Genomic DNA, 27,756 nt, shown 5'->3' on the forward strand with positions numbered 1-27,756 from the left:
TATTCATCAGTTTTAGTCCTCTTCAAATACAATATCCTCCTCTTCTACATCTTTGTCTATGATGGTTGTGTCCCTATTATCACATCCTAGGTCTGAGCAATTGCTGCCTATGCTCAAGTAGTTTAAATTACTCTTTCTATAGCAACAGTTGCAGATGCATTTTTTTTCTTAATTAGATGGCTTTGTTAAAGACCAATTAGCCAGACAATTTTTTTTAACTATAATTGCCGATGCATTCGCTTTTGCAAGTTCACATTATGAGGGAGTAATTAGTAGGGAGTTGTAGCACGTACTGTTGTAATGGGTGTCAGGTGTTCGTTAATCTTTTGTCAACCCCACTTGAGCGGATTCTTCTTCTCATTTAGCCACTGCACCTGGTGGTAGGTTAGGAACGAATTCTGGCTGAAAGCTCCTGAACTGACGGATCGTGCAGTTAACTTGACCAAAAAATGTTTAGACTTGTTTGCAATAGCCTTCAAGTAAGACTGATAGCGAACAACCTACAACTAGATCTTCCATGCTCCTGGCACCAAACATCACAAGAAGGAAATGCTTTTAGGTGTCAGGTACTGCACTGGGGTCAGCTTTGCGGTCATTGAAGACTTGAAGTTTTCTACGCAGAGCGTGTTGGCTTGCACTTTATAAGGTGTAGGTGTACTTGTAGATAGCTGATACCGTGTCATATTCTGTAAAGGCGTATATTGCAAGAAGTACATCCATTATATTCCCAATGCCTCGCTGACAGTCAGCAATGGTGTAAACTTTTTCCTGCTGATTGCCTTTCTTTGGTATAACCATTTTCAATTTTTTTTCTGATAGTGCGAGGACAGTCAAGAAAACTAGTAGATCCGTGTCATTACCAATAACACAAGATTCAACGTCTTTCGTAGCTTCATCAATAGCTGATAAACTAATAAAAAGCGTCATCCAATGCTTGATGAACTGTGCAACCACATCTTTGAAAGTGTACTGTAAGAAGTGAAATAATGCCCATTTTGTTGTTAGAGTTAGGTAAAAATTCACTTTGGTTTATATTTACATGGATTGAGTCTTTAACTCTTACTTTAATGCTAGAACGTGCTTTTTGTATTTCCTTGCTGGTATCCACAAATACAACAGTCGCTGTTTAGTAATGAGTAATTTCGTTGTCTCTGTATTGCTCGCAAATCTTTTTGAAGGTAGCTGGGCGTCGCCAGACAACAGGATAAAGAAGGTGACCTCCATTAATGATGTATGATATTTTCCCTAAACCTACCTAGTACATGATGTTTTATTTTAGTCTGAAACTAAAACAGTAACCATGGAGGATACGCACATAGGTTATATTGAAATATTTCTTCAAGTCTCTCATCACCCCATACTGTGCACACCATTCGATGAGTGTTTGGGTTTATACATACCATGGTGGTGTTAATTGTCATTAACCTGATAATAGAGGCTGGGGACAAGCTTACTTTCTTTTGATGTGTATCTTATTGAAAAGTTTGTTTTCAATGTCTTTCAAAGCCATGGTTGCGACTTCAAACGCTTCAGCTCAGTTCCACTGTTCGGCACAGTTCAGGTTTTCATCTCCTATAGCTTCTATTAGGGTTCAGGTGTTTTTTGTTCTAGTACTTCGTAGTTATTTAATTTTTTTACAGTGGGTAAATTTTAACATTTTCATTTTGAGTTTACATTTACAATTTTCAAAACTAACTTGCTTAGGCATTTCTCTCATAAAGTTAAATGAATGGGAAGAATATTATACGAAACTGCTGAAAGAGGATAGAGTAGAGTACAGATGGGAAAAGATAAGGGAATTAATAGACAACAGAGACGAAAGACAGGAAATCCCTATAGTTACATTATCTGAATTGACGGAAACCTTAAAAGAGGTTAAAAACGGAAAAGCCGCAGGGCCTGGAGACATTTCCATAAAGCTGGTTAAATATGGGCCGACTGCACTTTTAGAATTAATAGTAGACCTTTTCAATAAATGTATGTGTGGAGACCAGGAAATTCCTAAAGATTGGAATAAATCTTATGTAAGCTTCATATATAAGAGAGGGAATAAAAGAGACTGTTCCAATTATAGAGGTATTAGTGTGACGAGCTCTGTGGGCCGGTTGTACGGCAGAATATTAAAGAAGAGAGTTGAAAGACAGATACAAGATATTGAAGAACAAAGCGGCTTTCGTACCGGGAGATCCTGCCTTGATAATATATTTATCCTACGACAAATAATTTTGAGGTTTTGAAAATGTTTGAGGTCCTCAAAAGGTCCGGATTGGATTCGACGTATATCCGAGCGATATATAAATTGTACGAAAATGCAGTTAGTTGTGTAAAAATTGGAACCAGAACCTCAAATGAATTTAAAGTCACTAAAGGCCTAAAGCAAGGATGCTGTTTGTCACCGACACTCTTTAAAATATACGTCCAAGAAGCATTGAGGAATTGGAGAAATAAATGTAGATTTATGGGCATCGAAGTGGGACAAGAAACTCTGTATACATTGTTGTTTGCAGATGATCAGGTGGTGGTTGCAACCGATGAGGAAGATATAAATTATATGAATCGAAAATTATTTGAGGAATATGCCAAATGGGGGCTTACTGTAAACATAAGCAAAACAGAATATTTAAAAATTGGAGGAAATACCACAGATCTGAGGCTTGAAAACGCAGTCATAAAAGGCTGCAACCAGTATAAATATCTAGGAAGCATCATATCAGCATCCGTTGCTTACATTCACTTCAGTAGTGAACTAGTGAGTGAACTAGAAGTGACTAGTGAGTGTAGTAGTGTCTGGGGGCTCGGGAGACTGAGACCTTGGAAGCCCTGAAGAAGACATCAGAGAGGATGTCGAAAGCTCGGCAAAATGGATATCGACGCGGTTCAACCCGGAAGACTGGTGAGTTTAATATTAATTTTTACAATAATATTAATCTTAGCTCTAAGTTTAATATATATATATATATATATATATATATATATATATATATATATATATATATATCATGTTACGTCTCGTATACTTCCGTTTTCCTCCAGGGGCGTTAATATTTTTCAGTGGCGTTACTAATGAAAAATAGTATGATGAATACTTTAAGCATGACTTCCTACATTGCATACTTATATTAAGAATGGCTTCCTACATTCGGCCATTCTGCTAGAAATCCGACTCGGATTCTGACTGGTTCTCTATCCATGGCTTCATATATTTAGCGCACGTTAATGTGCTCATTGGCCCTTCATGACATCCTGATTTTTTTACATCATATCTGTCATTTGGCTTAACATCTACTACCACATATGGCTAGATATTTCTTCATTAGCTTGGGTCCACCACTAAACTGTGTTCTCTTAATACGATTTCCGAAGTGGAAATTGAAACGTTAATAAACGTACTTTAACTTTTAATTGTGGCTTATTCTCATTTAAATAATAATTATGTGTTCTCTTGATTGCCACTAAGATTGATTGTCTCCTTTTCTATACATTCTCGGCTTTTTTCTTTGTAAGTCATACCTGCGCTTGTTGTCCTCCTGAATTTTGATTAACTGACGTCTACTCTCGTTCGTTAACATCTGTCTACCTTTATTATATTGTTTGATCATTTCCTGCTCTATTATTTCTTTCATTCTTAGATATTCTTTATTATTCATTTTCGTCCCAAAAAGCACTTCGAATGGCGTAGCATCAATGTTTCTTTGATAAGTTAAATTAAAAAACTGTTGCAATTTATACATATGCTTATACCACTTCGTCGGTTTCTCTATACTCAATTTGGTTAATACTGTAATTATTAACGTTCTATTGACACGTTCTACTTGTGAATTGCTCCTTGGCATACCTGTTGTAATCCCAATATACTTAATTTCTTTACTCTTACAATACTTTTTGAACTTGTTCGCTGTAAATGCGGAACAATCCGTTACTATCTTAAATTTAATTCTGAGTAGATAGATACGAAATTTTTTCACTGCTTTAATTATAGCCAAAATTTTTGACTTATAACCTGTATACTTTTCCTCTCTTGATCTTTATAGAAGACAAGCTCCATATCCATGACTGCTGACGTATGTGTGTAACTCGGTTTGTCTATCTGGGTGATATATTTCTGACAGACCTAAAAATGACTGAATCTGCTTAAAGTTCTTTGGATTCTGGAATTTCTTTATAGCCATTGTTTTTTCATCTGATGGTTGAAGTCTGCCGTCCTCTATAATATATCCTAAAACAGTTACTCTTTTCTGTAAAAATTGACAGTTCTTCTTCATTATGTCCAGACCGTAGTTTCTAGCTACTTCGAGTGCTTGTTTTAAACGTACGACTCCTTCTTCTTCGGATTTAATACGTCTTCTATTAAAGGTAATAGAAACAATAGAAACCTATATTTTATTATGTTCCGGTTAAGTTTTCGGTAGTCACCGCAAACTATGATCTGTCCTTCTTTCTTTTTGACAAGTACAATTGGACTAGCAAAGTCGGATGTACTAGTTCTAGTATTTTGTTTTTCGATCCATTCCTCAACTTACTTACCTACATCTCGCTTTTCTGGTATTGATAGCCTTCTTGGGTTTTGGTGTATCGTTTCTTCACTGCTTAGAATTATTTTCATTTTTATATTTATCGTCTTCGTCCGATGGGATTCATAATTTTCGACGAACTCTTTTATTTCCATCCTAATATTTGGGTCTTTTGTATATTCCAGTTAAAGATTATCATCGTGTGTCGCCTCGTCAACTGCGATCCTCATAACCATATTATCTACTTCTTTTTTGCATACAATAATTTTACCTTTTCTTATGGTTGTTGCTTTCTGCACATACAAAGGCCTCTATATAATAATTAAGGTCATCGGAGAGGAAGAAAAATGTTTATATGTTTAATCTAGAACTCACTGGTTTCTCCCTTCCGCATTGGGTATGTATATTTCCATAAAAAAATAATAACCAAGTAGACTAATATAAACTCTATTTAGAAACAAATAAAAGCAAAAGACAATTATACATACATTCAAATATAATAAAAATATAAAGAGCTACAAATTAAAATCTTATATGGTACGAAACCGATACGACAACCAATATTGAGATGAGTTTACAAAAAGGGAAACGACTTTCCGTAAAAACACAGCTGTTGTAAAAACTAAATATTACGAGGCGAGTTGTGGATATTCTTTATCACACAACCCAAACCGCCCGTCTACAAAAAAAATTTTTGAGTGCTAAATATGATACAAGAAAGAACAATGACTTTAACAGCTGATTTCTACAAATATAATACATAGAAATATAATGATATTGAACAAAATGTAATCAAAAAGGAAATAATTATAATATACTATAAGCAATTTAAATGTAATGACAAGTAGCAACAAGACATAAATATACTATAATTAACGTAAGATAATAATAACCATAAGATTTCGCAATAAATGTAACTAGGCAATATATAAGCAACCCATACTTATCATGAAACAGCAAACAATGCAATTGGTATATATTAAAATACGTACTTTACCACCGAACTGCTATCATGTAGCGAAGACCCTGTCTTCTTGGCAAGTCAGGTACAAAAGTATCTCGAGATAGGGAACACTACCCCAGAACTCCAACACACGTCTCTGTTGGCTGAGCAGCCTCCACCCCTACTGGATAGAACGACTGATGGTGACTTAATAGTTGGCAGTAACTGACTGCCACGGCCGTTGGGCCCAGACTTGTTTTGTCCAAGCAAACGCTATGCGTGGGCGATAAATACCCAGCGATCTGCACTTTTAACAACAGCCATTCATTTTTCTATCGTGCTTTGTTAATATACAATGTATGAAAGAACGCTCTTTTGTCTGCTTCAAAGTATTTAACAACCATTTATTGTTCTATAGCGTCTGTGTTTAGGTACGCGGAATCTTGGCTAAATATACGGGGAGAATCAAAACTAACACAAAGTCTGTTAATATTTTATAAATGTTTATATTATACAGTTGCGAAACTGCAACAATGGTAACCTCTGCTTGTTTTAGTATATTGTTTCCAAGAATAACCTCAACGATTCTTTTGGGTTTACATGAAATAAAATATGAAAATCTTCTCCTTGAATTTCCACTATTTTGTTAAAAGAACCTAAAGTTTTATCCTTAATTCCTCCTAATCCATTTAAATCCACTATATTTTTCCTACATTGAATACTTATATTAAGAATGGCTTCCTGCATTTATTGTTTTTTTAATCAAGACAATTTAGATTTAACTTTAATAAAAAATCAAAAACGAATATTAGAAATATATAGGTAAATACGAATAATACATTCATGAACGGTGGGTCCGACGGACCAAAGTTGCCCGGTTATGTAAGTAAAATGTCTTACCCGAATAAAGGTTAAAATTATTATTTGCTAGTCCTACCTTTCATTTTGTACTAAATTGGTGGTAATTCACTGTCAAAGAAACTGTTCTGATTATAGTTCAGAAATATTTATATCCTACTTTTATATTACTACCTTTATTTTCTACGCCTTTTCATCGTGTTACTGGAAAAAGGAAAAAAGAAAGTCAGCCTTTTTAATTAGTTTAAAGTAAACTACCACTCATTATCATGTGAATTTTTATAACCAAATTTGCAAATACAAATTAAAACACGGAAGGCATTCAATTATATATTCATTCATTCATTCTTGGTTGAATGCCGATAATTATTTAAAAACATTCTTAATGTATATTTCACATCGAAAATATTTTTATATTTTATTATAATAAAAATAAATTTTCCATAGAGTTAATTGTATGCATTACATCTCCCAAAACAAGTGATCCTCGTACAAAACCCAAATATAAATAGTTTCCTGATTTTTACAGGTCATGGAAAGGTCAAGAATCCATCGAACGCAGCTTGGCGGAAAATGTGAAATTTCGTCTATTAATTATTTTTAAAAATAGATGGAAGTTGACATTGATTTTTATTTGTTTCGGTCAACCTTGCACTAATTTTTTCAAGTTTAGTGGGTCATGGATTCTTCATTCCTGAGATGTTTTTCATTTTTTATCAAAACAAATTACAATAGCAACTTTATCTTTCTTAGTTGTGTTTGGAAAAAGCGTTAATTAATAATTACATCAATAATTACGATATAAAAATATCCATCGGTGTTATTCCAGAATATATTGTTTGCTCACAGATTTATTGGAGATTGTATTAAATTTTGAAATTGATTAAAACTAATCATGATTATTCTATTCCTACAACCACCACATATCCGACAAAGTCTAAAGAAAAATATTTTTTTAAGATAACAGTTTTATAACCTCATTCGTTATTATTCCAATACCTTTCTTCTTTCCTTCTTTGCGTGCCATCTCCACGACGGAGGCTGGCAATCATCATGGCTATTCTGATCTTAGATGCTGCCGCTCTGAATAATTCATTTAATGTGCATCCGTACCATTCCCTCAAGTTACGCAACCATGAGATTCTTCTCCTTCCTACACTTCTCTTGCCCTGGATTTTTCCTTGTATAATTTACCATAATATGCCCCAGGTATTGCAGCTTTCATGTCTTAATGGTTTCCAATATTTCCATTCTTTTGTTGACTCTTCTCATGACTCTGTTGTTTGTTAAATGCTCGGTGCATGATATCTTCAGGATTCTTTTATACACCCATAGTTCAAATGCTTCCAACTTTTTAGTAGTCGACGCGTTAAGTGTCCATGCTTCTATCCCGTAAAGCAGAGACAATATAATACCCTTGAGTGTATGGTAACTATAAAAATGGATTATTATCCAAAGCAATATTGTAATTAAATCACTTATTTAAGAAACCCCATAAGTCACAAAATTAAAACTATCGGAAAACAACAAAAAAACCAGTATAATAGGAAAATAATCGGCTCTTAAGTTAAGTGAATTTTAAGTTAAATATATCCATTGAACAATTACAAGAGTGAGTTGGTGAAGTTCCTGAGTAGGAGTAACATCAGAGACTCTGTAAGTCAGCTTATATTAAATAAATTATTAGTAATAAACAAAAATATCTATTTGACAACATAAGAACCATCGAATATTTCAAATACAAACAAGAATTTCTTATCTTTCTTGTTTTTGCACCGGCTTAATTGCCTTGTTATAGTTTGGATACAGATCCGCATTCAGATCTAATGACTAGTTTCAAAGTTTATTTAAATGGATGATATTAATTAATTCTGCATTATAAAAATGGTCAATGAAATCTGGAATTAAATTTTGTTCCAACAAAAGTAAATGTATCCATTTCACCAGAAAACGCAATGTTTGTAGTCTAGCAGTAGTAACTTACAATCTTTAATACAAAAATAGAATATGTTGATTGTATCAAATTCCTTGGAATTAATTTTGACAAACATTTAAATTTTAAGCAACATATTTATCACATTAAAACATCTTGTCAACAAGATTTGAACATAATGAAAGTCCTATCTACTAAAAATTGGGGATGTGATCAAGATATCTTATTGACAGCCTTATTAGATCTAAAGTCGATTACGGTTCAATAGTGTGTGGGTCTACCAGTCAATCACTTTTAAAAGAGTTGCAAACAATCCAAAACGCTGCTGTAAGAATAGCCTTAGGAGCTTTTTGTACCACACCTACAGATAGCTTACTATGTTTAGTAGGAGAAATGCCTCTGGAATTAAGAAGACAATATCTTAGCCTAGCATATCCTGCAAACGTTTTAGCAAATAGTGAAAATCCCGTCAGAAACAATGCCTTTGCTTCTCGTTTCCACACAACATATCTTAACAAAAAAAGATCTAAACACACTTTTTATGAAAGACTTAATAGATACATGACCAGCAATAATATTGTCTTCCCTAAAATATACCAAACCACCCTTTTAACCGCTCCTTCTTGGATGGTCAGAAAACCCTTCCTAGACTTGAATTTAACAAAGACTAGTAATCAACTTAATGCTTCTTCTATGGTTAAACAATTTTACAGTAAGATTGATGAGTACCAGAATTAATAACATATTTATACTGATGCCTCCAAATCAGAAAAAGGAGTGAGATGTGCCCTCATACACAACGACTACACTGCTTCATACAAAATCTCAAATTTTAGCACAGTATATACAGGAGAACTATTTGCAATCTACAAAGCATTAGAATATGAACTGAACGCCAACTTAGACAGGTGTCTAATAATAACAGATTCCTTAAGTTCCATGAGTAGCTTAGGCACCATTTACCTAACTCATCCATTGTTGCGATTGATAAAGAACCATTTGTACCAACGTCAGCAAAAGATTGTAAAATTTATGTGTATTCCGTCACATGGTAATGAAAGGGTAGATGCTGCCGCCAAATCTTCAGTTATCAACGAAGACTTGATAGAACCTACCTATAAGAAAGATTTTCATCACTGGATTAACTCGACATTGAAAGAACGGTGGCTTCAAGAATGGAATCAATCTCAACAAAAACTACGAGACATAAAAACAACAGTTACAAGATGGAAGAATATGTGTAGCAACAGGAAAGACCAAATATAATAAACAGTCTGTGATTAGGACATACACCCTTAGCACATGAATACCATATTACTGGAAGTGTCCATCCAATGTGCGGTAAGTGTTTTAACAGTTTAAGTGTCCAACATTGCTTAATCGAATGCCCTGTATATTCAAATGAGAGGAAAAAGTGTAACCTACCAGCAACGCTACGCGAGTGTCTAGACGAAAACTGTATCTATTCGTCTGTTTTAAGTTTTCTAAAATCAATAGGAATATACAACCAAATTTAATCATGTCATCATGTCATCATAATCACTGATTACATCAGTGCGTGTACAAATAAATGTGTTATCTTCTATTAACCAATGTACTTAGTTTAACTCAGATTTATGTATGTAAAAATCTATGTATGTCAAAATCTGTATATATTATGTATCCAAAAAGATAAAAAAATTGTAATACCAAGCGGCGCTAATAACCATTTACGTTGATGCGCCTTGTAAATAAATAAAAACTGTTTGAAGAAAACATGAAGTTTTTGAGTTTTTCCATTTAATATTTAAAAAAAAAAAGATTGAGAATAAGCTCTATATAAGCTTGAATTTGATTGACTTATGGGGTTTCTTAAATAAATTTTTCAGTGTCACCTGAAACTAAACTTTATAATTAATTAAAATGAAACAAAATACACACTGTAAAGTAATTTATTTTAAAAATTACAAAAAATATTATTACAATTAAAAAGAAATGGAAAGTGTGATCATTTATCTTCTTTACAGTAGTTGAGATATGTGCATATTTTATACGCAACCAAAATGAATAACAGAGGAGGATCCATCCAGTCTTAAGGAAATGATTGGATCACTGATAGTTCGATAGTCCGGTATATAAGGAAAAAGTGGTTTTGAAACCCAAAAGCCAACACCATTAATACTTTTGCTATTGTTGTCAGACAGACACATGAAATGTCCCCAATAGGCCCCTCGTTGAGGAAATGAAATTCAGAGAGACCGGCTACACAAATACTAATTCGTCCCAGTTCCTTCTCCAGAATAGTTTGTTTTCTCGGTTGTAAAAGAGAACGGACATTCCATGCAGCTATGTTGTGAGGTCTACGGTTATTAAGCTTCTGTTTTCACCAGTGGCACATTTCGCATGCAAAGCCTGATGAGTCACGTCTACACAGCCGGTAAATGATTTTACACATTACTTATTAAACGAGAAGATGCGCCGGGTGCCATCCAGATCGAAAAGCTCACCATCAGAGGCATCGCAGCTATTGCTCTTATGATCCGCCAGATGCGCTTCATAAACGTATTAGTATTGATACACTTTGTGTTTCCGCTAATACCTTGGGTTGTTTACAGATTGTATGACTTGTCCAGCATGCCATAGCACATTATTTTTACAATGTATTATTGACAATGTTATTATTGACAATGTGATCAGCGTTCGATAATCGGATAGGGTACTGAAAGATAATATGTTCATTTTTTAAGTTATAATTATGTATAAAGGTTCGCACATTTAAAATATTGTTAAAAATTATTATACCTATATATTTTATTACTTTGTATTTGTTACAGGATGATGTATGTTAAGGCTGCATTTATCGGAATTTTATTCCTAATTAGCATCGCTAATACCTTAGACTGTGATATTATTCCAGAAGATATAATTAAGCCAAAAAATATAAATGATATAGACAGATATATAATCTATATTCAAGGAAATCCCAAGACTTATACACCAAATCAAAAATATAATGGTAAGTTATCAGTGTGATTCGAAGTTAGTCTTATTTAGAATAGATCTTTCTATTGTAAGTACGTGAGAAAATATGATAAATTTCGTTCATTTACAATTTTTTTAAAAATTTGGTTTGAATTCTCCAAATATTGTCCAAGATCGTGAAATTTTTGTTCCTCTCAGATATTTTATAGGTTTAAGCAGGGTGGTTCTAAAATTGACCGTCATAGTTTATAAATGATTGATCTCCGGTGACAGTATAATAATTTATTTACATAAAGAATTTATATATATATATATATATATATATATATATATATATATATATATATATATATATAATGTCGATTTACAACGTTCTTCGACGTCTTCGGATTTCCAATCTCCATCTCATTCTATCGTTCCATAGATCGTCCTCCAGTTCTCTTTCTCTGATTTCTTTATCAACTCCTTCTCTCCAACTTCTTCTAGGCCTTTCTGGTCTTCGCCTACCTCTTGGTTGCCATTCAAGAATTTGTGTTGGTATTCTATTCTCCGGCATTCTCCTTACGTGTCCGTACCATCTGAGTTGTGTCGTTTTGATGTCATCAACAATATTATGTGTAACCCCCATGATTTCTCGGACTCTCTCGTTTGTTATTCTGTCGCGTCTAGAGATTCCCGCCGAGCGGCGCCAGAAGTCCATTTCTGTTGCTCTAAGCATTTTCTCTGTTCTGTCTTTTAGGGGCCACACTTCGCATCCATATGTTGTGATACTTTTTATTATGGTGTTGTATATTCTTCTTTTATTTTCTTTAGAGATGTTTTTATCCCACAGTACGCTGTTCAGTAAGGCTATGCCTTTCCTTCCCTGTGTATTTCGTTCCTTAATGGCTGCATCCAATTTTCCGTCCTGAGTGATCTTTACTCCTAGGTATTTGTAGTCATCACATAGTTTGATCTCTTGATTTTCCTCTACGAGAAGGTTATGTTGATCTTCTCCGATACTCATGTACTCAGTTTTTTCCATGTTCACTTCCAAACCCCACTCTGTAAACTCTTCTAATAGTTTTCGCATCATGTAACTAAGGTCTTCAGAGTCCTGTGCGATGATGACCTGGTCATCCGCAAAGCACAGAGTGTACAAAGTTAAGTCTATTAGTAATATGCCCATATTCGTACATAAAGAATTTAACTTCCCATAAATAATATTAAGCGAAACTGGTCGTTGGTGATAGAATAAATTGATTGTGAGTAAGTCTTATTTTTATTTCCTTTACCTATTTGAAATTGACTCACACAGACAACATAGTCAAGACTCCCATAAATCATTTGCGTTGTATATGAATTTTATTCATCTTATGATATTCATGGTTTATAATAGTTTCAGTTCACACTTTGCTTTTTATGAATTTGTTTATTTTCATATAATGATTTTAAAGAAGAATATCTACTTTTCTTCTTCTGGTAGATGTTCCCTCTGTGCTGAAAATGACCCCGTGAACGTTTAAAAAGAATAGTGTTGATAATTAACTTTTGCCGGTTAAAACAGTGAAAACGCTAAATAATAGTGCTACAGGAGTGGATCGCGTATCAGTGAAAATTCCACCGTTCTGGGCCAGCGATCCCGAAAAATGGTTCCTGCAAGTAGAAAACCACTAGTTGCACTAGCAAACATCACAAGTGACGCAACAAAATTCAATTATACAGTTGCTAATCTAGAAACGGCATACATATCCGAAGTGAGAGACATCATTGTATCACCACCACCTACAGAGAGGTATGTAAAGTTAAAAACAGAATTAATTAAGAGATTCAGCGCATCACAACAATAAAAAATTAAAAGATTACTCGAGCATGAAGAATTGGGCGATCGAAGATCTTCTCAATTCTTACGACATTTACACTCTTTAGCAGGCACAACGGTACCAGATAATATTATAAGATCTCTGTGGTTAGGTAGACTGCCATCCTCTACACAGGCTATTTTAGCTACCCAATCAGACGCTGATTTAGACACAGTTGCCGAGCTAGCAGATACAGTATTCGAAGCCGTAGCTCCTAGAACACAAATTTCGGAAACGGCCACTGCTCTTGAAAGCACCATCAAAAAATTAACAGCCGAATTAGCTGAAATGAAAATTCAGCTAGCTAACATCGCCACTGCTCAACCACAAACTAATACATACCGTCGTAACCTCAGCACCTCAAGACGAAGACCATACCATAGAAATAGAAGCCACAGAAGGGAACATAATAGTGACATATGTTGGTATCACTACCGTTTTGGTGATAGTGCTCAAAAGGGCACACCTCCGTGCAAGCACCAGGAAAACACCACGGGCAATCGGTAAATGCGGCATCCGATCCAAGCCCAAAGTCTCGCCGCCTTTTCGTAACAAACTTTGAAACTAAAAAACAATTTTTAATCGACGCTGGGGCAGATTTGTGACTGTTTCCCAGAAAATATGTACGGGGCGCGCGCGAAAAGATTACATATGAACTATACGCGGCCAATGACACTGTGATCGTAACATACGGTTATGATAATTTGACATTAAATATCTTAATAAGGCGTGATTGTACGTGGTGTTTCGTAGTAGCGGACATTACAAAGCCTATTATAGGAGCTGATGTTTTCGTCGCAAAGAAACACCGACGACAGTGCTCGCATTTATTTAAAGACACTACGAAACCATCAAGAGATGAAAACCACCACTCACGTGTTTGTCCACCGTAACACAATCAAAAACGGTTTAGATAATCCATATCACAAACCTTTTCCAGTAGTTAAACGAGGAAACCAAACATTTGTCGTTCGTGTAAACGGAAAAGAAGTAACAATTTCCATCGATAGATTGAAACCTGCGTATGAGGTCAACGTAAATCAAGAACCAGAGAAAATAACAGTGTCCAGAGAAACAAACAACTACAACAACGAGATTTACGGGAAGTTATCAAGCAAGTGTCAGTTAAATCATTTTTTTGAGTAAAAATATCTTTTTTTAAGTGTAACATTTTTTTATCGTGTAAACATTGTCTTTTCTAAAATACCTGTTCAATTTCCATTATAACTACGTATGTATTATCCAAATTTCTCGAAGGGGGGTCATATAGCGACAAGCTAATTACGAATTAAATTTTTGTATTCAAAAATTAAATAAAACAGTCTCATATTAAAATTTACATTTTCGCAATTGGTTTATATACATAAGAAATGTGTTTTTTCAATGTTTTTTTACTACAGATAGTAGATATGCTCGACACTTTAATACATTTTGAGTGTGTTGCATTTATGGGAAACGAAATTAATATAAAGACCAGCCCGATAATAAAATTTTATGGCCTGGCTTTTAAAAACAAAGAACGCGTGTTCTGTGTTGGGTTTCAGTTTTCAGTAATCATTGAGACACAATTTGGATCGGTCCGCGATACATACAATCCCTTCGAGAATTAATTACGATAATAAATATTATTAACCACTTTTTTTCTACGTTTTATTGCATTTTATTTTTATTTCCGTGGTAAATAAGTTTATCACACGCATCCACACAACCACGGAACATATACAATAAAAATAAAATCCAAATAATAGTACGCAAGAAACTGAACAAACAAGTTGTTTGTGCAGAGAGCGACCTATTAAATACACACGGAATCTAAGTTCCTGTAGTTGGCTACATACATAACAAAAAATTTATTAAAAATCCTTTATATAAAAGGTATATAATTTAAAAAACCCAATCTGGCTATATCACAAAACGTTTTCGGAATCCATATTCCATCATCAGTGCACTAGGTGGGTATACATGTATTGAGCCACTAAATATGTGGGTAAAAACCAGTTAAAAATTGTTTTTTAAATTTGGTTTACAATATATGGTGATAAATTCTATGATGTTAAAGTTACCAGTGGATTTGGTAACATGGCGACGTATGATTGCACGTGAAGTTGCTGGTCCTGAGACGATGTGTCTACGAGGACCTCATGAAAGCAACTGATTGATGATTGATAATGATGATGGAATATGGATTCCGAAAACTTTTTGTGGTATAGCTCGATTGGGTTTTTTAAATTATATACCTTTTATAAAGGATTTTTAATAAATTTTTTTTTACCTGTTAAATACTTACCCAATATCAATTTAAGTAAAACTGCATAATATTACCGGCATGTATTGAAAACTTATGAAACCTAAAATAATTGCAAATAATAATTTACAATTTAAAATAATAAGAGTCATTTATCGAAATAAAAAATATCCTTACTTTTAAGTAGGTACGATCAAACAATACACTTTTACAAAATTTCAATGATATCGGTTTAGTGGCTTTCGGATATTAGCGTAAGGCCAGCTCCACACATGGGATCCAACGTTGGCGCCAACGTTGGAGCCAACGTTGGGTCAACTGTGTTCCCACGTTGGTAAGGCATCCACACATTGGGTTGACTATCATGATAATTCCCTTAAGAATCGTAATCCGCACCATGCATTCCAAAGAAACACATGGACGACAACAAGCCACATGTGAAAATTATGACGAGCTGATCCAAATCAATCGAAAAGATTAGTGTGGTTTGACCCTCGAAAGAGCTTAAACCAACGTTTAAATGAAGCCATCGGTTAAAATTAAATGAACTAATGTTCTTACAGTTCTACTTGTATTTTTTTGTTTCGTTTCTCTCGTTTAGTTTGTAATCTTTAATGGTAAGTTGTCGTAGAGTTTTTATAACATCTATAAAAAAAACCCTACAAATTGTTTTTGTAAGTATGAACCCTGTTGGTTTGTTTACTTATATTCTAAAATCTTTTTTATTTGTAGTGAACTGATGATGCTTTTAAAAATAAAAGCGAAACGTATTCGAATAAATCAATACAGTAGTTGACGACTTTTATTTGCCAATTATTGACCGATAAAACCTCTGCTATTCAACCATTGAATATATTCTATATATATATATATATATATATATATATATATATATATATATATATATATATATATATATATATATATAATTTTGTCTCTTTTATAGTGTCGCTAAGAGTGAATCCTACTAAATATCCAAAGAAAGCTTTTCGTCAATTTTTCTTGACTTTGGAATCAGTCGATGGAAAATCCACAGCACAATCTTATCACCCTACAGGACAATTTGAATTTGAAATGGGAGCTCAGATTCTTTTTCAGTTTAGTGACAGATGTCCAAATACAGTAGTAGAAAATAGCAAGTTACCAAAATGGGAAGTACAGGTATTAATTTTTTAAATCAGATTATTATCAAAAGTATCATAATATACTATTAATGTAATATGTGTTACTAATAGATTAATTTTTAAGTTTTTCCCTTTCACTTTCATTGTGATATGACAAAAGAAACTATAAATTAGAAAAAAATAGATATTCACGTTTATGTTTATCCCATATGTCTCTGTTTATTGGCATAGATCGCAATACGTTCTCCCGCTTCTCTCTGTCATATATCTGCTATTTTCCTGCTATAGTGCGGATGTTATCTAACCATATTCTTTGAAATTATGTATTTTTAACTTTCTAAACAATATAGCCAGCCAGTCAGTTTAGGTAGTAACTATTGATGTTGATTTATCATTGCATTGTAGTTGTCCAGTTAAATTCTATTTGGTGAGAAACTGTTACGTTGCCGAACTTCTCACTGTATTTGTATTTTATTTGTTGTAATTGATTTATTAGCCTTAATTTGCAATCTATTAGGTACATATACGCCAGTTACGGAAGAGAAAAAGCTAAAAAAATCTTTTACAGGTATTTGAAGGTGCTAAAAGTTATATGAGGTGTAGCTGATGAAAAATTCGTAAAAATATGCAGCTTTTTTTGTAACAATCGTAAAATGTGAAAAAAATATTTTTGCCTATAAAACGTTTCTTATAAATTCTACAGAAAAACTGTTCCAATAAAAGTTGTAGATTTTAAAAAGTTCTTTAATTTGCGAGTTTCTGAATTTAAATACCTAAACAATTGGTCAAGATTAACAAAAACTCTTATTTTTGCAGAAATTTATGAAAAATATCTAATTTGTTTATCCTGGACTTAATTTTTTGGGTTTATCAAAAAAAAAACTTCAACATTATATTAAATTTGTTATTAAAAAAACAGTACGTTTAATAAAAAAAGAGGTAAAAAGACACACTTTCCAAAAAAAAACAGAGCCTTTTATTATCAATACCAAGAGACAAGCCGAAATATTGCAGTGGGCAGCTCTCCCCTTCACATTTCTGTGGCGATATTTACGAGTACCATCACTTAAACAGATTATAAGTTTTTACGTCGTTACTGTGTTTGTCGACTATAAGTTTAGTAAGATCATAAAATCTGTTATTTACAATCTGTTCAATTTTTGGCTGTTAATATTAATAAACAATGAAAATATGATTTTAAGAATAAAAAATCTTGTTTTCTATTGGTTATAGAAGGTTTTGTTCTTTATTTTGGAAACTATTTTTTTCACTTAATTTCCATTGAGCGTACATACAAGCGTGTAGCATAAAAATGTCAAAGTTAATAAAAATGTTTATCAGCTAAAAATTCAGTCGTTATTAAACTGTTTTTAATAACTAATTTAATAAAATGTTGAAGTTTTTTCAACTAACCTTAAAAATGAAGCCTCCTGAATTGAGTTCAATTTACAAAATACCTCTAGAGTGACTGTTTGGCCAAGCACAGTTGTTTAAATATTCGCTTTACGGGATAAACAAATTGAATAACTTATAAACTATTTGGTCGATCTGTGTGAAATTTAGCACTATTTAATAATTCATTAACTGCCATAATTTTACGTGGTTATAGTACATGTCATTATGCAAAAAAGTTATTAACCTTTATAAATTACTGCAAAATAAGAGTTTTTTGAAATTGTCTCGGTCAATTCCTGTTGTATTTTAATTTTAAAACTCTCAATATTAAAGAAGTTTTTATGATCTACATAATTTTTTTTTATTATTTTATTTATCCGCATCAACCACTAGGGTTATTAGCGGTAGGTTTATGATACAAATAGAGAAATTGAGATATGTACATTTTAGAAGTCATGACTTCAACAATATGGTACAGTGTACATGTATGTACATGTAACAAATATTAAATGATAATTTATGACAGAGTTTACAGTAATTTTTTTTTGACCTTTAGTTTATATTTAAATAAATATACAAAACAATAAACAGGTAAACAGGGTCACTCTCTTCTCGCCTAGGGGCCCATCAAGGCATTTTTTTAAGAACATACAACACTAGGCCACGGTAAGAAAGGAATTTAACAATTGGGTTAAAAACAAAGGTTACGTTATTAACCAATGTATAATTATTTACATGGTTATTTTACTATCTTTTAAACAGATAACTCAGGAATCATACACTGCTCTCGACTCTAGTGATAATCAGTACTAAAGGTTCCAAGGGGCTAATATATTGTGTTTATGTAAATTATTTATTAATCTGGATGAACTTATAGTATTTCTGGGGCAACTGAAAAATATATGATCTAGGTTTCCTTCTTCTGTACAAAATTCAAATTGATCATTATTTAAAACCTTAAGTTTAAATAAATGTTTGGGGTAACAAGCATGTCCAAATCTCAGTCTAATAATCGTGGTAACATATTTTCTAGGTACATTCAAAAACTTATACCAAGGAGTTTTAGGAATATCTGTTTGAAGAGAAGTGTATCTATTTGGGCTAACAATGGAATATTCCTTTCATATATTATCGCACCTTTGGTATAATCTTAATTATAAGAAAGCCAGAAAGTCGCAAGCCGTGATTTTATACGAATCCAAACAAAGAGTACATTTTTGCCCCTTGTTACTAACTTTTGTTTGATATCCTAAATTTTGTAAATATAAGGCAACTGTACGTATTTGGCAATCTCAGTTTCTCAATAGAGGTCAAAACTGATAAAGAATCTGATAATATCACTATATGGTCCGAGTTACTTTTCTGTTGCATAAAGTAAGGCCTCATATATTACAAGAGCTTTTGCTGTAAAAATAGAGGTCTGGGAGTTCAACTTAAATGTGCGTTCTATTCGTTCCAACGGGATAAAAAAAAGCGCATCCAGTGCCGTTTGATGATTTGGAAGCATCGGTATAAATAACGACGGAGTTTTCGAATTCTGATAATATTGAGTTAATCTTTCTATTTATGTATATATTGTCACTATATTTTGGTACCATGATATCTGTATTTTAACAATATGTTGCATATCAGATGTTTTAAAGTGTATACGTAGCTTTATATATCTCTTTAATGCTTCCATATTATGTTGCAGAGCTTCGCAGACTAAAGGCGATTTATTTTTTTCCCAGTATTTAGTAGACAAATCATAGCAATTCTGAGTGATGAGCTTTGTGTATAAGAATTGATTTTTTATATATGTCTACCAGAAATTTTTCGGTCAGGAAGTTTCGTCTGATATTTAGTGGTTCCAAGGTTTCCAAATACAAGGGTCGAATTGGTGTGAACTTCATAGTATCTAAACACGTACGTAAAGCTGAATTGTGTATTACGTTAATTTTATTTAGCAATACATTACTGGCTGATCCATAAAATGCTTCCTTAATCCAAAATAGAGCGAATATATGCTCTGTAAAATAATAAATTTACGTCTACATCAGCACCCCACCACGTTTTATTAATCGATTTAATGAAAGTTATTCCCTTGTTGCATTTGTTTAACATATCCTCAATATAATCTTTCCAAGTCAAATGTTTGTCAAGTGTCATCCCTAAATATTTGACCTTATTATTTAGTGGATATTGATGCTCCAGGAGTGTGTGTCCAGGGATTACCAGGAGAAGCGTTGGGACGATAACTAAGGGCACAGTCCAATTCTACCATAGTAAAAGGTTTTAAGAGCAAATGACTATGATTCGGATTGAATAACATTAAATCTTCGTGATTGTTCACATATGGTGGTGCAATTTTGTCGAAAAACTCTGCTATCCACGAATCTTTTAGTGGTAATGGATCATTGACCCTTTTCCTGTTCAATCCTTTTCGCTTGATTCCAAATCGAAGTAGGCGACGTTTGTTTATTTAATTTTGAAAATTAATTAACCCGGCTTTGTTTGGCTTTCGATTTCAACATGTTCTTAAATAAAATAAAATTTCTGAAATAAAATCCTTTAAATGGTTTTATATGGATCAAATAAAAAGTGTACCTTCAATTTTTCTCTTCTGTAATTAGAAAACTAGTTAATAATAGTTAATTAAGTTAATTTCACTCTTAGTACAAACTTGTATTTAAATTTTTGGTATAAACCAACAAAAAACACATTTTATTCGGATCAAATTTATCGACACTTATCTAATGAGTTCCTTTTTTCATTTCTACATAATTTATTTGAACCCTTTTCTTTAGAATGTATAAGAAACATCTTATAGACCAAAAATATTTTTTTCAATATTTTAAGATTGTTTTAAAAAGAGTTTAAGAAAAACCAGTTTTACGTCTTCACGGATTCTTTCATCAGCTACCCCTCATATACCTTTTAGAACCTTCAAATATCTGCAAAAGATTATTACGTAAAATTAAGGGTTTTTTCACAGACTGACTGGTATAATTTTTTAATATAATATTTTTATTGATCCAAATGTACTTTAAATCAACTCTTTTATTTCGATAGATTTAATCATAGTTTGAGTGCATCGAAATTCTTCTGACAGTTCATAAATTCAAACTTGATATATACATTATATTTATTGCATTTTTATCAAAATTATCTAATAAGTAAATATTCTTTGATGCCTAAGTATTTTCTGGATCTACCTTATTTTGATAAGAATCCACCGTAGGTCTAATTCTAATTATTATAATTTTTGGTCAACAGCTTATACAAGTGATAGCTTATACATCACCTTGTATATCTGTGTTGTTACTTTTTCAAACAATAATTTTAAAACTTAACCATTCTACTAGCACTTCTCTCTATCTATATCTTAAATAGAAACTGAGAGATGTAACTGTTGTCTAACGTTAGTCGTAAAACGTTAGCAATAGACTGACGGATCAAAATATAAACGCAGACCAAAAATAAATAGACATATTATAAACCAGTATAAAAGAACTTAATATATTAACAGTAGGAGATGGTAGAAATACAAATTTATACCCGAATAAACCAAGGGTCTCATGATGAATGCAAGAATGCAACTAGAGAAAAGATAAAGTTCATCGAAAAATGCCTACCAGACGAACTAGAACCACAGTAGTGAATTACCAGACAAAGAGAAGGAAAGAAAAAGAATATATAAAAAAACCAAACTATTTAAATAAAAAACTTAGACATATATAATGCCTTAATATAAAGAAATAATTCAGAAAATTGTATAAGAAAATAAAGCGAACTGAAACGGGTTCAAGGAAATGACGTACTAATGTAAAAGCCTAAGTCTAGAGCAGGGGAGCTATTAATGGCCAGAAAAGACGTAATCAATCGATACGTGAAACATTTTAGTTAGCTACTTAATATAACAGACGAAAAAGAAAAGCTTGAAGATTAAAAAGGTGTATAATATAATATTGGAAATCTTTATAGAATACACAAGAAAGGTAATATCTTTAAATGCTCTATGTGCATAGAAATTACGCATCTAGCATTATAGCATATAAAATGTTTTCCAATAGACTATGCAAATGGGTGGCACCATACGCAGCAAAAATAATTGTAGGAGATACCAGCTGATAAATCGACAATTAATCTGATCTTTATTCACAGAAAACTTTTACAATAAACACTAAATACTAAAGTATGGCCTAAATACTTACCACATACTTATAGACCATGTCAGCCTGCGACTCGATAAATTAAGGAGAGCTGTTTAGAGCAATGGGAAACCTACCTACTACTTGAAAGAAATGCTAAATCAGTCCGTAATGTTAATAAAAATAACACTTTAAACAGTTAACCTTCCGTGACTGCTGCTCCTTTTCTATGCACCGCTAGTGGCGGCGAACTGAGTTCGCATACCTTTTTATAGGTATAAAAGAAAAAGAAAATACACCAAATTTTTGTGATAATAACATAATAACATATATTAAATTACTATGTAATTGTTAGTGGCGTCGGACTGTCGCTCCGCAACTTGATAAAAAAAAACAAATCAACGCACTTGTGTAGGTAAATACACTACACACTGACTACAGACCCAGCCCAGATGAGACATGGTCAAGGAATACAAAAACATAAAAACATTTCTCTGCGGATTGTGAGTCCGCGCGCCAGTTAGGTTAAATGTAGGTTACCGATACATAAGGAACTTATCTAAGGCTAATACTTTTACCAATGGTTTTATAAATGTCATGTCTATTTGTGTTTGGTTTAAATATAATTGCCAAATTAACGGTGATTTTTTTAAAGACCAATTTTATTCTAGTAATATTTTTGACAGTATTTTTAAGTAAGTAGATTTTATGTAATAATGTAGAGTAGATTTCATGTAATAATATGAAGTATGCTACAATTGGGTTCAAGTAAAAAAAGTGGTTCCAGAAATGTATCTCAAAAATATTAAGATCACTTACTTTTCCTTTGTATCACAATTAAATTGTCTACAGATCTTCTTTTTATTTTAAAACCTACGAAAAGTGTAATTGCACGAAAGTTTTTTCGCCTGGAATGTAAACTGCATATGTCGAATCTATACCTTTACTTATATTCAAATAAACTTTTGTACGATATTGTAAAATATTTCTTCCGAGTCGAACTTCGCATAGACAGTTTTTGGCGACTCCACCTTTTAAAATGTTTTTAATTTTTGTTTCTGTTTTATTTGTATACTTCTGGTTGTTTTTTAATAATAAATAAATATTTCTATCAGTTAAAAAGTTTGTATTAAATACGTTGCGGAAATTGCAATGAATTTACGTTTATTTTCAAATAATAATTGTTTTTTAGGTCTATTGGACTGCACCTCCGGAAAATAGTGGGTGTGTGGCTATTAAGGCTACAGTGGTAGAATCTAGAGAAAACTGGTTCAGTGAAGACGGTCAACTTACAAAAATTTTATGCGAAGACAATGAGGTTGATGAAAATGTTAAGCCACCATCAGTTGATAAGTGTTGTGCTTGTTCTGAAGCCAAGTATGAGGTAAATTAATAATAATTATTATTATAATATTTGATTAGTAACCTTCACTATAAAATTATTTTATAATGAAGGTTACTAATAGATTTTGGGCAAATTTTGACTGGCATATAAGTTTAAAAATCCAGTTCGTTTGATATGTGTCTTTTGTTTATTTATGTTAAAGGAGCTTAAACTTCTATAGACAAAAATAGGAGACTTTTATATTTGCACGATTTTTTCTTCTTTTTTTGTCTGCTTTCTTTTATAATATTCCAACATTGTTCTTCATTTGGCATTACTGTATATTTCATAACAGGTAGATGAGCTTTATAAACGTTTTAAAAACTTTCATTTATAACTAATATGAGGGCTTTCGAACTGAAGTGTACAACAATAGAACTGAGCCAATTGGTTTGAATTCGACTAACTCTAGTCTCTCAATTATAGGTACCTACGTCTTATTTTAAATGTAAATTTGAGCTAAAATAAATAGCAGGGACAAATAAAAGATTATGTTAACTACGAATCACATTTATGATACATTTAAAATTAAATGAAACTTTAATATTAAAAAAAAGCATTTCCCACATAGAGCTGTAAAACATGTGAAAATGATACTTATGGCAAAATGTATAGTTGGCTTGATGTAGTTGAATGGAATGTAGGCTTCATGCAGTTAAAAACAATAACTTGTTGCTGTAGTTGTAGGTAAACGTAGATGAATTATTACGAATTTATTATTTGAATGTAGTTCTCCATAGTAGCGGTCGTGTTCTGTCCCATGTGTGCCCCCTTTGTCGTGCACCATGTATTTCGGGAAGTTCAACTCCAATAGAGGAACAAAAATTGCCAATAAGGCCAAAAAAACTAAAATAAGAAACCTTGTGTTTGCGACAGCATAAATTTTAAACATTTCCTTGTCATGAAATTATAAAAGATTAACAAAAATCTAAAACAATTATTAGCATTGTCAAGACAATCAAATTAATGTGATTATTATTAAACAAATTAGTTAAGTTAAACAAAAGGTTTTAGCTGCATACACCTACATAAAAGTTCAAAAGAAACATTGCTTAGAGAGTTCGGTTATGCCAAAAAAAGGATACTATAATAAAGAATTATAAAAAAGACACTGAATATTGTTAAAATATTAAATATAAAAAAGATATACATAAAAAAATGTTCTCGTTCTATTATTTCTAAGTAAAACTGACACACGGAAGTCAAGAGTTGCCAACTGATAAATATTGTTTTTATTTACAAACATTGTCCCATCAACATCTGAGGGTATTAGCGAGATATATACATATACATGAGATAATGTACTTATAAATATTAAATTTTGTTAAGTATATTCATGTTTTTAAGAAATTTTACCAATTGTTCAATTTTACATTTTTCTCCTAAGATTTGACTTGTTGATCCCATGATGTGGTTGGTCGGTCTCTGCAACTGGTATCTTGAACACTCTACAAGGACATGCTTAACACTGAGTGGAACATTACAATTGTCACGTAAAGTAGGATTAGTGTGGCCGATTATATGCCCGTGGGTAAGTCGGGTATGTCCTAGATGAAGTCGTGTAATATTGGCTTGACGAACTCTGTTGAAAATTTTATATTTCCACGGTTTTACATGTGTTTTAACCTTTAACTACGGGCGCCCAACCATGAATCTCAACTACGGGCGCGGTGTACTCTATACACCTAACTATATTAAATTGCACAACTTGTGTTTAATCAATAATTAGTTATTATATAATAAAAAATAAAACTAAAAAATAATTAAAAATGGTAAACCAGTGAGAAAAAATGAAAACAGTAATTTATTACATATTGAAACACCAATCTAAAAAAATATGCGAAAATTTTTAAATTTTTAACTAGGTAGAAAAATAAACACATATGAGTCTTTATTCACTTTCGTCTTCTTCCTGGTTATTTGAGTTAATACACTCAGGACAAATAATGGTGGAATGTTCTTTGCAAACCATTCTCCTGCATGTCTGACACGAAATGGTTGTCACTCTATTTTTACGCCTTCCGCAGCAATAGCACCTTCCTCGTATTTTTGCTGGTGGTTCTTCTTTTTCTTGTTCCACTACAGTAGCTTTATATTTCTTCAAGAATAGTTTTAAATCTAAGGGCAAACTCTGTATTTCAGCTCGTTCTGAAAGGTGTGGTCTCAACAAAGATAAAGATAATTCCTTTAAAAATATCCTTCTATATTTTTGAGGATTGTTTATATTTGCAGCATTATACAGGATTTGGCTGTTAATTCCTGCGATGTTTAGGAGCTGAAAAAATATAACCATCGGCCACCTTTGCGTTCTATTTGATACCGAGTATGTACCGCACATTTTATCTACTGTGTCGACACCTCCTTTGTGAGAATTATAATCTAAAGTTATATTTGGCTTTTTTCTCTCCGGATCTACTGCAGAATCATTATGCATGGTTGATATCAAAGGCACAGTTTTATTTTTTGCAGGGACATATGACACTATAGTTACCTCTTTTTGAAATCCGAAAAGGGACGATCCAACTTCTCTTTCTTTATGTGGTAGGAACTCCAATGGCACCTTCCGTTTATTTTTCTTTAATGTGCCAACGATTGTTACTTTATCATTCAAAAGATCATTGGCCAATGAGTAACTTGTGTACCAATTATCACATGTCAAGTTCCGGTTTTTCCCTTTCTAGTCTTGAGTAAACGATGTACAATATCAGCAGGTTTATTTGATTTGTTGTAAGGTCCTTGTGGCTGATTACCACAATACACCTCAAAATTTGTAACATAAAATGTCTGGGCATCACACAATACAAATACTTTTAACCCATACTTTGCAGGCTTGGACGGGATATATTGAATAAAACTGCATCTACCTCTGAAAGGTATAAACATTTCGTCAATTGTTACTTCTTCTCCTAAACAGTAGTTATTGTTGCAGTTCTCCACAAAACAATCCAGTGTAACTCGAATAGCAGCAAGCTTATCAGTTTCCTTGCGTATCCCTCTACTATTTTTGTCATCAAATCTTAGAGCAGCAAGCAAAAATAAAAATCGATTAGCACTCATGCACGCTCTAAATATTTCTGAGCCGGTTCCGTCTTTAGTCCACAATTCAAGAAAATGTGTATGGTTTTGCTTTTTAGTTCCTGCAAGAAGTAGTAGTCCGATAAATGCCATAATTTCTGTTTTTGTTGTGTCTTTAGCCCGTCTCGGCCGGTTATACTCTATTCGTATATTTGCAATTTTCAAGTTTGTACACTCAACTATATTTTTAATAATGTCGTTACTAAAAATTTTTTCGAAAGCACTTCTCTCATTGGTAATATCTCTAGCACTCAGCTTTGGTCCTGGAAGTATTTTTACGATATTTTTGCTGGAAGTTTTGCTACATTTGCTCACCACTGAATATTTATACCACTTTGTTTGTTTATCTTTCACTATAAAATACTCATCTTCATCGCTTTCTAAACTCTCACCATCGATCTCGTTATCTGAATCAGAAGACTCTTTATCATTTAGTTCTATCTCCGACTCAGTGTTATAATCGTTGTCTTCCGTAATTTATTCCTCTTCTTCTGACGAACTAACATCCTCTTCTCCCCTAACTTCTTCCTCAGGTTCTTCTTCGAACAATGCTTCAGCCATAGCTCTAAGCTCATCTTGTGTGAGACTTTTAGGGTTTCTAACACGCACTCGATCCCTATAAAAAATATTTCTCCTAAGGTTCCATTTCACATTTTGGTATAAAAAGTACAATGTAACATTTACTACACAGAAAATAACTCGTTTGCAGGTAATTTAAAGTTTAATATTCGTTAAATTTACTTACATAACTATGTGCGTGGTGTACTGAAGGCACCGTTCGGGAACTCACTTTGATATTTTTTATTACAACTCAACTATTCGATCAAAAATCACGGATCGACTGTAACAGACAATGGTTGATACTATACTCGGTGACTATACTGATAGGTTGCGTCGAGCGCCGTAAACGCAGAAAATAGTTTTAAGAAACGGCAACCAACTTAACACGCATGGTGTACTGTGTACACCGTAGCCCGTAGTTAAAGGTTAAATATATTTTCACTTCTCGAAGTTTTGAAATTAAACTGTTCTACTGGTTTTGCCACAAATTTTCGAACTTCTCTTTAACAAATAAGTTTAAGTCATTTCGCACTTCACTCGCGGTTTCACTGTTTCTTGCTTGTTTGGCAATGCGGCCCGCTTCTGCGTTTATATGAAGTCCAATGTTTGAAGGAGTCCATAATAATCGGTAAGATAGTTTCGAAACAAATTCAGATTTCTGCTTTAATCTGGAGCCTTCTAAAAATTGCAAGGCATGGCCAAACGATGATAAAGATGTTAATAGAGACATGGGGAATCTAAAATTTGCATTCCACGACATGTCTATTCATCTAAGCAGAAATCCTAACGAATTTG

At 32.8% G+C, this 27,756-nt stretch overlaps 1 protein-coding gene across 1 annotated transcript in view; it reads left to right on the top strand.

Moving 5' to 3' along the window:
* The window catches only part of LOC140448824 (uncharacterized), a 228,545-nt gene that overhangs the window by 132,683 nt on the left and 68,106 nt on the right, over positions 1-27,756 (top strand). The window contains 5 exon segments of the mRNA XM_072541943.1: positions 8,514-8,957; positions 9,015-9,483; positions 11,059-11,240; positions 16,239-16,453; positions 23,134-23,325. Of these exon segments, the coding sequence (XP_072398044.1) occupies positions 8,514-8,957; positions 9,015-9,483; positions 11,059-11,240; positions 16,239-16,453; positions 23,134-23,325 (1,502 nt within the window).

The sequence above is a fragment of the Diabrotica undecimpunctata genome, chromosome 8 (assembly GCF_040954645.1).
Source record: "Diabrotica undecimpunctata isolate CICGRU chromosome 8, icDiaUnde3, whole genome shotgun sequence".
NCBI lineage: Eukaryota > Metazoa > Arthropoda > Insecta > Coleoptera > Chrysomelidae > Diabrotica > Diabrotica undecimpunctata.